This window comes from Augochlora pura, chromosome 4 (genome assembly GCF_028453695.1).
Source record: "Augochlora pura isolate Apur16 chromosome 4, APUR_v2.2.1, whole genome shotgun sequence".
In the NCBI taxonomy this organism is placed as follows: domain Eukaryota; kingdom Metazoa; phylum Arthropoda; class Insecta; order Hymenoptera; family Halictidae; genus Augochlora; species Augochlora pura.
Window position 1 is genome coordinate 10,717,307 of NC_135775.1, and position 11,887 is coordinate 10,729,193.

An 11,887-nucleotide genomic window follows, 5' to 3' on the forward strand; every position below is an offset into this window, starting at 1 on the left:
TCATACAATATAATAATAGAAATATCAATTTATAATGAAATCACACAATTACTTCACTTTAGTTATTATAGTTTAACGAATTATTAGAATTGGTTCAAACAATGTAAAACTTTGATATCACATTCTGTATTTTGACTGTTATGTTCTTCTTACTTATAATTTATATAGTATGACTTCGTGTTTATTTAAAAAAACAAGTTCGTTGTTTAAAATCTCATGTCACTGTGATTTCGCGATTTTTTAACAATCTGTGATATTACATGTAATTTCTTTCTTATTACATTCTTTATACTTAGTCAAGCATACATATATTTAAATGTCGTGTGCTTAGATTTTGTACATCACATTTTGAATAAAAATAAATAGGCAGCAATGGAATTTGTTTTTCCTTCGTTTGATTTTATCATTTTCGTTATTTAGCAGTGAGAAAGGAGAGGAGATCGAACGAAATTGAATAATACAAATAAATTAACAACTTGTGAATTACTTCAATACATATATGTAGGATTAAATGTTCTTTTCTGTAGGTATAAAACGTACAAAAATATATAAGAAGTATAAAAATGTTTCCCTTACTTCAAATAGTTATATAACAAAGTTTATCACTCATCTATGCATTGCTGAAAGAAATGCACTGTGTATCTAAATTTTCTAAATCTACTATAACAGCTGCATGGGCAATACTAAAACGAGGAATTGATATCAATCTTACTACTTTATTTTCATTGTCTGAAAATCAAATTATTTAATGAAATTATTGTTTCATGAATATTCCAAATTAATTACTTTTAAAATTATACACACCCTTCCACAATTTTGTTTCATATTTCTCTGTATTTCCTATAAAATATATGTCTGGACATTCTTTCATAATAAACAGATCTTCTTTGTAATATGGACAAGCTAATAATGTGTCTGGAGCAGTTGGACACATGTGTCTCCATAATAAAGATCTTTCAAGCCATTCAATTGTTGAAATATCTGTTTCACCAGTTGCTTTGATGATATCTTTGATTGATTGGCCACTGTTACCAACTATTAATCGTCCATTAACTTTACCAATCCATGGATTTGTAGTGCTTTTAAAACTTTCAAGTCTATAATAAAAGTAAAAGAAGTATTCTTCAGAAATAATATTTTCGATCTTAGCAAAATGGTATGCAAACATATAATACCTAAAAGATTTAGGTAATAAACATGGATGAAGTGGTTTTTGGGGTAACATGGCATTTGTAGGATCATGTTCTCCCGGCATTAAGGTAATGTCACAACATTTTGCCAAATCACATAAGAACGTGTCCACAGTTTTGATTGTACCAATTTCCTTATCTACTGTATCCACTGCTGAAGGTTCTGTACTACTATCTTTTACAGTATTACCTATTATTATAAGATGGTATTATTAGTAATCGTAATAATATTTATGGTATTCATTTGGTCAATTTACCTGCAATAATGAGACGGACAATAGAAGTTCCATCTTTTTGCGTTTTCATATTACCAGCCATTCCAGACAGCCAATCCACAAACAGACTTATTGCTAAACTATCATGACTTTGGGATAAATTTAGACCAGACACTAACACCAATTTGCCATTAGATGGGTGTTTCATTATATTTTTTTTTGGAGCACAACCAGGAAAACACCAATCTTTGACCTAAGTATAATATTTAGCTATTATTCATATAGTAACTATACAATCATAAATTCTTTGTCTATATAAAATATATTAAATGATTTGTCATTTAATATATTATCTTATTAGAGGTATTATTCAAAGCAGTATGCTCATTTGAAAAAAATACAATAATTTGAATACATACATTCTAAAATAAAAGCTTAATAATACAAATTATTGAATTTGTCTACTAAGACATATATTGTGTTCAAAAGCCATACCTAAAGAGAAGGGTTTTGGCTTGAAAGAGCTGGTCAGCAAGATGGTGAGATATTATTACTTATTTAAGCTATAATTACCATAAATGTTCCATCATTGTTCTCATTACCTCGCACAGCACAAACAACACCAGTAACAATATCTTTAAGATGAACTTCTTCACCTACTAATTTAATACGTAACATTTCATCTTCCAGATAAGGTACATCTTTTTCAGAACAGTAATTTAATTTAGAGCAGGGTACACTGAGTTGATGATCTTCACTGAGTTCACGCAAGATAGATGGTTTCCATTGTTGATGTTTATAGAGTGTACCAATTATCACACATTCTTTACCCTCTAAATTTTCTAAATCAGCTAATTTCACTATAGGGATGCTTCCTACTCAAACACAGATTCGTTTAAATCATATCTGATTATATTTTAATCATTAATAAAAACGTTTTTTATAGAATGGTCATGAATGTACATACCCCATTTAGTTTTAACTTGTGGAATTAAAGTCTCTCTCAATTCAGCAAGTCTGATAGAATATATGTGTGCAAATTGTTTCGAGTAGTCATTTCTTGTGCTGATATATGATTTTGAAAGATTGGTACATTCAACTTGTTGTCTTCTAAATACTAGCGGCTTACCATCATCTGATTTAACGAACAAGTTGTTCCCTCCTTCATTGGTTTTATGAATCATCGTTGCATAAAATATGTACACAAGTACTTTGAATAAATGCGTCTGTAATTCACTGAACACGTGTAATTTATCACCGAATTTGTTTTATAAAACGGTTTTATATTCACTACCGTCATCAATAGGTAAATTTAACCGAATTATCCATAACATATAAAGTCTATAGAGACGTTTCGTACAATGTCATTTTTGTCTGCAATTAAAAATTATCGATATTGTTGGAACTATACAATAATGCAAATAAAATTGATTGTATGTACTACAAACAGAATTTTCCTTCTGATTATATATTAAACTTTTTAAACAAATATTAGTTTAATATGATATATAAGTTCGGTAATTTCGAAATTTGCCTTCAGATGTCACGAGCAGTTAAAATTTGAGTAATATCCTGGCAAGAATTCAAACGCCTTAAAATACTAAGTTACTAAAGTATTAACCGTTTGACTGCTACGCGGCGCAAAAGCTCTGCGTTCATTTGTCCCCTAAAACCGCACGTTTATTGATCATAAGAGAAGATCAATAAACCTTAAGTTATCTTTTTTTACTTTATAACGCAATAAACTCTTGTTTATTTTACTTATTCACAATCACAATTAATATTGTTTCTTTATAATACGAAAAGAATTATTAAAATTGATTAATATTTGTCTAAATGAGAGTATTTTATTTGACAACATCAAGTCAAAATATGTCTCGATATGTTCTTGAAAGAATTGCTTAGCAGTCAAACGGTTAAATTCCCATGTTGAAAACACAACGGAAAGACGATATGAGAAAATGTAGTTAAAAGACGTTGTAGAAAATCAACCAGGAACTAGTTATGGAAAAAAAACTTGTACTATATTTTAGAAGTAACAAAATAGGTCAGTATCACAAGGTAGTATTGCGTAGCTTTGGGGGGATTTGGGGAGTTTGACTGGTTCGGATGCCCGTAGAGCACAAAAGTGCTTTGCCCGTGTAAAACTTGTAAAAACGAATGGTTACACAGAAATCGATTCTGATGAACTTAATTTTCTGAATCAAACGACGTTGTCTCTAAGCCTTCAGAATAAAGTCTGCTGTCTTTTTCTGTGAAATCAAATTTTCTTTCTGCTTTCCCTCTGGTTTTTCTTCTCGCGTCTAACAGGAAAATTGGGATTCACTAGCTGGATGTTGATTCGCCGCATGGCCCGTCTTTCGATTATAGCTTGATGGTGATTTGTGGTTAAGAATAGACGGCGCGTGCACGTGGTTGAGAACACGCGGGAACCGCCAAAACAAGAAATGTAGGGGTGTTACGCGCGAAGATTTCAACCCGAGGACCGTGCAAAAGAGAGAGGTCTGAGAAAAAGCTCCAGAAGGTTCTCAACTGAGATTTTATAACTTCCTATCCAGAAGAGCTCAGGTGTTGACTCGTCTTGTGAAATAAGAGACGATTGTTCGAGAGATTATATGATTTTTCTTCTGTTGTTCGATTAGACCCGCTAAATAAATTCTCATTGAAGATTTACAATAAAATTATCAACATTAGCAATTACCGGAATAATGCCACCTCTCTTCGCTCCTTTTCATAGACATAAGTATAATATATTAGCGAAACGTTAAAACGAGAGGAAGACGAGATTTGTGTTAAGGGGATACTAGATGCATATTGGCTATTTTCCTGTGATTCAAGTTATTTTGAGTGAAACACATTTGAGTGAAATATAGTAATATCTCACTTTCTGACCTTCATTTAGCGAGAATAGGAGTAAAAAGGGCATAGCCGATTTAGATGGTTAAAACTGCCCTTAGAGGTTTTTCAGTGAGTCATATACCGTTCGATAGCTGACCAATAAAAACTCATCCGTGCAAAATTTTAACCCTGTAACTTGTCCGTGAGGGTAGTTACAAGGTAAATTAGATTTCGCGGTTTTTCGGCATTTTTCCCCCTTTAGCGGCTTTCTAAAATTTTGAAAAAAATGTGGCTTATTTTGGATATCAAGCCACATGTTACACAAATTTTTCAGATTTTTCAGTTACAAGCTGTGATTATCAAAAATGAAAAACCAAAAAATAATCGGAAAATTGGAGATTTCTCGGAAATTAACATATTAGCTATTTTTATATTAATTTCCTGATAAGGTACTATCACGGCTCGTATACTCAATTTTCCTCAGATTTTTTGCTCGCTTGCAACATTGTCAAAAAAAATGAGAACCGTACGTGTCGATGTTTTTTGCTGTCAGAAAGAAGCTACTACTTGTCTAGTTTACCGCAAGTGTGGATTCAGTAATTTTAGACATTATTGCATTGAAACAAAGAATTTTTTAACCTTGCAAATGCGAATTAAGCGAGCAAAAAGATTGTGACGAATGGGATATATATTGGCGGAATGGTCGAGGCATACGATGTTTATGCTGCTACGCTCGGGTTCAAATCCTGTTGGAGGTTAAACTTTTTTTTTCGTAAAACACATTTTATTTTTCCAATTCTACATTACATGGTTTATTTAAATGACTTTACAGATATGTTTGTAATGTTTAAAAAATTTTTTTTATTAAAATTATAAATTGATTATATCTTAAAACTCTTTTAACACAATTCCACAATTCTTTATTCCTCTTACTTGTATATCGACTCGAAATACTAATAGTAATACATAAATCTGATCGTGTACACACCATTATGTATATTAAACAACCAATAACATTTCGACAGGGTGCATCATATTCTTCATCTGAATTTGAAGCTTCATAAGTTTACTTACTAGAGGATTATGTACCGGATTACAATTTTCCATAGTAAATTTCTTCAAAATTTTTTTTTCTTAACAGCTTTTTCAAATTCATTAAACCAGCATCTTGCTGCTTGTTTTAAACCATACAAAGATTCATTTAATTTGCATACTTGATTTTCATCACTTTTAATTCCCTCGGGTACCTTCATATAAATCTCCTCTTTTAACTTTTCATTTAAAAATGTAGTTTTCACATCCATATGATGAATTAATAAATTAAATTGATTTGCAAAAGCAATTATAAATCTGATACTTGAGATTCTTGCAACCAGAGCAAAAGTTTCATTATAATCTATTAAATAATTTTGACTAAAACCTTTTGCAACCAGACGAGCTATATATTTGAATGGGTTTCCAAATTTATAATTTTTAATCATAAATACCCATTTACAATCTACAATATTTTTATCTTTAGGCTTTGACACCAACGTCTATGTCTTATTAATCAACAGAGAATCAATTTCTTATAGAGGGTTGTAACTTCTTGAAGTTGACCGTTAAATACTCCCTATTAATTATATGGTCGAATGCTCCCGAGTCCAATAAAATTTGGATTTGGTATGTACTTCCACCATTGCCCTCAGCATATCCTGCCATAAATGTGAATCCATCTGTAACTGCAGCACTTGTACTATTTTCCACACACTACACCATTTGCAATGTTCTCCTCTTTTCACTATTTTGATACTCGAATGATTTCTTATAATAGTAGCAATCTTGCTTCATATGACCTTTTCTTCCACATTAATAACATATGGTCACATGTTTTGCGTTTGTTTTTACTTTTGTAAATGATTTATTGTGCAATTTAAAATTTTTATTATTTCTTTGATTTATATAAATGTTTTGATTGCTAAGTTTGTTAAATTTTCTTTTATTGTTATTTTGTTTTACCGCCTGGAGAATTGTTACACTCGTATCAGCATTTTCATCTAACAATTTTACCTCGTGATCTAACAGCCTTGTTTTCACAAATGCAACACTAAACTTGCTTTCAACTAATATTTCTATCGCTGTTATTACTCCATCGTAAGATGATGGAAGTGTTAATAATAAGTGAGATATCATATCTATCTCATCTAATTTCGCACTCGCTGTTTTGGAGTTGATAATTTTCAGATTTTGCCAGCGCATGTTCTGAAGGGTACTTGGGTCGGATTCATCGGCCTTTCGCCATTTAGATCCGGCGCGGGTGGTCCGAAGAAAAGTCCCACGTTGTCACGAAAAACACATCCCCTCCGGTCACCTCATTATTCCGAAAACAAGCACGTTTAGGTGAAAAAATAGGCGGTGAATCGGAAAAACGAACAGCACTGATTGGAAAAGACCCACGTGGGTTAGCCAATCAGGGTTGTTTCGGAATTTTACCAGGGCATACGCGAAGTTATAGTTTTTAAGAAAACTTCACTTAGCCGTGAGTGGTTCAACGATAAACCTCGCAAACGTTCACTCTTTTGTATATTTTCAAATTCTATATACTCCAAAGAAGTAACATCTCAATCGCGAGCATTTCAAATATTTGCAAAATGTCTAAACGTGTCGTTACAAGGTGTATAGAGTGTAATCGGGTACTTCGAGCATTGCGTGGTTCGAAGAGGCTAATACGTACAGCACTTCAGGCTACAGAATTTTCAAACATTTTTGGAAAAGTGGTGAGTGTTGGTGATATGATTTGTTCACAGTGTAATTGTGGGTCATATCGCCGCAAAGAAAGTATGCGTACGAGAGCTTCCCAGCAGCAACAGGTAACAGAAACCCATTTAACTAAGCTAAATTAATGAACTGTAATCTAAAGAATGTTAAACAAAGCCATAATAACAAACATACCTAGTTAGAGAATGGATAAATTAAGAGATACTCCAAAACTATTTTTGTATGTATGTTGACTTAAATATTTTTCAAATGTTAAAAAAAATATTTTTAAAACATTACAAACATATTTGTAAAGTCATTTAAATAAACCATGTGATGTAGAATTGGAAAAATAAAATGTGTTTTACGAAAAAAAAGCTTAACCTCCAACAGGATTTGAACTCGATTTAAGCGTAGCAACATCGAAATCATATGCCTTAACCATTCCGCCAATATACATATATCCCGTTCGTCACAATCTTTTTCCTCACTTACTTCGCATTTGCAAGGTTAAAAAATTGTTCGTTTCATGTATACATATAGAATTGTCACTGTTTAATTCCTCTGATTGAGAATCTTTTATTTAAATTGCTAAGGGCCAAAGCCATAGAATTGTCTGCCTTTAGGCCCGCTTCCTTCACTATACTTCGATTAAAAGAACTTGCTTCCATTCGAAATGTTCCCGCTTGTTCTGATTTTTAACGAATTGTATTATAACATTTGCCGCAAATAACACATATATTGAATAAATAACTTATAAATGTCCCTTTACAATCTAAATAATCGTAAATTAAAAAACTCGTAATTTTGGTAAATTATGTAAATCTAATGTTAAAGAAATTATAATTGTATTCATTTCTATTTTATTCTGAATTCAAATACCTACGTGCAGTACTGTGGCTATAAGAGTTACGTGCGTAATAAGATGACGATTTTGATTAGGGCGATATCACAATGTATATACATGGTATATTGCATGGACCTAAGAATACTGTATATTGACAGATGTATATCCTAACTTTTCGATAAGGGGGAATAAGATTCAGTATGACTCAGAAATATTCAAAACCATACATTTTTAGGCCACATATACTATTAGACACGCCGTGTGCATAGCGCATGCACAGAAAAGAAGTTAAGTGATGCAAGGATGACTGACGAAAGATAATTCACTATGATCATCTTGTAAACATTCAAACTAACATGCCATCAGGTATCGAGTTCAAATCTTAGATGCTATTGGATGCTATCTAGGTATATACACTATCGGTCATCGTGTTGTGTGAACATAATTTTTAAAACAATGGTGTGTTCGTATTGTTTTACACACTGTAAAAAGAATCAAAATAATGGCAGAAACATAACTTTCCACCAGACACTGTTTTATTACTCTTAATCTGGATATTAGCCAAATATTTCGTATTTGATTAATTAAATTTGCTTTCGAAAAATTAAACATTTTCGCAAAATCATGAATGTCGAATATAAAAACAGTTTGACAAATTTGAAACATCGACGTCACTTTTTCGAAATTGTAGCTATATCGTACTAACATAGTTTATACATAGAGTTCTCTGTGACGTCCTGTAGATGATTCGTCTTGACTTCAGGCAAATTATCTGAAGTTATGTCTATAGTTCTAAATTCTATCACTTACCTCTCGATCTAACACTCATGATACATTATATACACAGAGTAAGTCGAGTAACTGCCGAGCTGTGATTTTGTACCAAGTAAATTTAGAACAAAGTTGTAAAGAAAAATTATATTTTTGTATCATTTTCTTCTTCTCTAATCAAGTACCTGAATCCTCATCATTTTATTGCGTATCCAATCCACGGTGAATTCTTTCTTATCATTCAATCGCTAGCCAATCAGAGCAAAGTAATTTATTTTCCCCTAAAGTGCTATCACGTGATAACTGTGTACCAAACTAAGGAAAGTTACTCCCTAGAAAAGTATATTAATCACCATCACGTTAGGTTTTTAAAACGCGTGTATACCAATAACTTCCTACGATACTATGCTACTTGTGTAAGATGGAAACGTTGTGATTATAGTTATAAAGGTAGGAGCGGGATTATTGCGAGTTACTCGGTTCAGCATTTGTTTGTAAGAATTCTAGAGAGTCCAGCGGGTAATCTGGAACTTAATTTTTAGCAATTTTATTATTAATTAATAACACGACAGTATATTCGTTATAAACTGTAAACATGTCTGACGAGAAGAAGGTAACCCTTTGTAACCTCAAAGTCAATGCTACATTCATAAATGATAGTATAAGAAAACGTTTTCTTACAGGAAACTAAAACAGAATCAGAGCACATAAATTTAAAAGTACTGGGACAAGATAGTGCAGTAGTTCAATTTAAAATTAAAAAACACACACCACTCAGAAAATTAATGAATGCCTACTGTGATCGTGTTGTAAGTTTGATTTTATGATGTATTATTACTTACTAGCAGATAATTTAAAATAATTTTTATTGTCACCAAAAGAATTTATAAATTTAATGACTCTTTCTTTTTTATGACATAGCTATTAATATTCTGTATTTATTATGATTAATTTATGTTGCTAGGGTTTGGCGATTGCAGCAGTAAGATTTAGATTCGATGGACAACCCATAAATGAATTAGATACACCAACAACTCTTGAAATGGAAGAAGGCGATACAATAGAAGTTTATCAGCAACAGACAGGAGGATTGTGTTGAGATTTAAGATTGTCCTACAATAGTTTAAGTCAAAAGAAACTTCTGTTCCAGTGCTTAATCCGAAAAAGAAAACGTGAATTATTTTTTATTTTTCCTTACACAACAAAATATTTTATTTCATAATAACATGTGGAAAAGTTGTTTACACTTTTTATATATATTGAACCTAATGTCTATGAGTATTTTAATTAATCTGTACATGTCATCTGAATTGTACTTACTGATTATCTCACAGACATAGAAAGTAGTTGAATTTAATAACACTGTTCAACACTCATTTTACTTTCTAATAATCACTGGGTGATTCTTGTAGAGCGTTACTTTCCAAACACAAATCCAAAAACCGAATTGCTGTATCATTCTCAGTTTTCAAAAACTACGATTTTTTGTAAAATATTGCGATTTTGTGCAAAAACAAAGTACCACACGAAAATTAAAATCGTTAGAAAGGTTACATTAATTTAAAGAATAGAGGAGATATCTAATAACTATCTAAAGGATAGTTATGTATCAAAATAGTGTTAAATGATCGTCAAAGCTTAAAAAATGCGGAAGTACTTATTTTTAATACAATACTTTTACATCTTTACAAAAAAATTCTTTATGTAACACGAAAACTGATCACGGCATCTAATTCTGTAGACATTTCTGAAAAAGTAACTTGAAAGGAAAAAAAAATGTAACGGCTTTAAATTCGTATGGGTTGAAAAAAATGTCTGTCAGCTATGTGCGATCAACGCTAATTTTTTTTCTAACTTTTAACCGTTCTATCTTTTAAGTTATCTCGCAGCATTTTTTCTTTAATAATGTTTTTATTTATTCTTTGTAATCAGAGATATTCACAAGAATATAAAAAGTAAGAGATAGAATAGTTAAAAGTTAGAGAAAAAATCAAAGGGTACCCTATCGAACGTCGCAATTGGCGTTGATTACGCATAGCTGCGGTACTGCCGAATCCAGACAAGCGAGCAACAGACCACGTGGTGTAAAAACGCCGGTTATGCGTGATTGGCAGACATTATCTCGACCTGTACGAATTTAAAATCACTCCGACACTTCTTCTCCATAGTTACTTCTTCAGAAATATCTACAGAATCAGATGCTGTGGTTAGTTTTTATGTTAGAAAAAGCAAAATACAAAAATAATGTATTGAAAATACATACTGTGGCATTCTTTTAAATTTTAACCGTCATTTAATATTTAAAAACATAAAGTATTGTAAATATCGATACTAACATATTTAATTACATTTCCTCTATCCTTTAGACTAATATGGCCTTTCTAATATTTTTAATTTTCGTGTAGTACTTTGTTCAAAATCACACGTAAAAGAAATCGTTTTTTTTGGGTGGAGAAGGGGGCAGCAATTTGATTATCGAATTCGTGTTTGAGAAGCTGCTTTCTACAAGAATCACCAAATAGTTACACGGCAGAAAAAACTCAATTTTTTTGAATACCTATTTTATATAGTGTCATATCATAAAATTATTTTTGTACTTTTTACGCTGTATTATTATGCAAAGTATTTGGCTACTTTTGTTGTCATCCAGTCTTAAATTATTTCATCATTACAATATACTTTCTTATAAATTGAGGCACATTGTTTGTCTCTATTGCATTTGCCCAACATAGAACAAAACATCTACATTATACAAATACATATATAAAACATACAATATATAAAATTCTTTGTAAATGGTTTTCATATGTGGCTACAGTGTAAAGTCTCAGATGGACTTAATAAATTTCATGTTTCTAGGTACATTCATTTCTTATAACAATGTAGATAGGAAGTAACAAAGAACATTGTTAAGAAGTTATGTTAATATTCAACCCTAGACTGGCGAAGTGAATTTTTACATATCTGAATTTTTTTGAATTTTCAAATAGAAAAGTTATCACGTTTTCTTAAATCCATCATTCAAGCCAATTTAGATTGTACTTAAATTATTGATTTAAGTGAATTCATGAAGTCTCCGGGACTTCATTTCGGCAGTTCAGGGTTAATAATGTAATGTCAAAAGATATTCGTAAAATTTTATTTCACATTTTATAACTCAAACTTAATATTAATATTACATTTATTTTTATCTTTCCTAAAATTAATATTACTTTGTATAAGAATGAAAATAAATTGTGTCTTATCTTTTCTACAAGAAATTAATAGTTGTTACTTTAAAGTTTCGTGAA

General features: G+C 31.2%; 2 protein-coding genes across 5 annotated transcripts; one reads left to right on the forward strand and one right to left on the reverse strand.

Moving 5' to 3' along the window:
• Positions 1 to 461: 461 nt before the first annotated feature.
• Positions 462 to 3,391, reverse strand: LOC144468300 (DNA polymerase delta subunit 2). 4 transcript variants are annotated; one of them, XM_078177676.1, is made up of 7 exons: positions 3,027 to 3,391; positions 2,373 to 2,779; positions 1,979 to 2,280; positions 1,448 to 1,658; positions 1,176 to 1,380; positions 805 to 1,097; positions 462 to 729 (listed from the first exon to the last, which is right to left on the reverse strand). In XM_078177676.1, the coding sequence occupies exons 2-7, from the start codon at positions 2,587 to 2,589 to the stop codon at positions 611 to 613; spliced, it is 1,347 nt and encodes a 448-aa protein (XP_078033802.1). In that variant the 5' UTR covers positions 2,590 to 2,779; positions 3,027 to 3,391; the 3' UTR covers positions 462 to 610. The 4 variants fall into 4 exon arrangements, with proteins under 4 accessions (XP_078033802.1, XP_078033801.1, XP_078033799.1 ...); XM_078177675.1 differs by having other exon boundaries at positions 2,940 to 3,391; XM_078177673.1 differs by having other exon boundaries at positions 2,854 to 3,391.
• A 5,596-nt stretch (positions 3,392 to 8,987) lies between these two features.
• Positions 8,988 to 9,932, forward strand: Sumo (Small ubiquitin like modifier). Its single transcript, XM_078179056.1, has 3 exons — positions 8,988 to 9,210; positions 9,281 to 9,406; positions 9,562 to 9,932. Exons 1-3 carry the CDS (start codon positions 9,193 to 9,195, stop codon positions 9,694 to 9,696), a joined length of 279 nt encoding a protein of 92 aa, XP_078035182.1. The 5' UTR covers positions 8,988 to 9,192; the 3' UTR covers positions 9,697 to 9,932.
• The last annotated feature ends 1,955 nt before the right edge of the window (positions 9,933 to 11,887 follow it).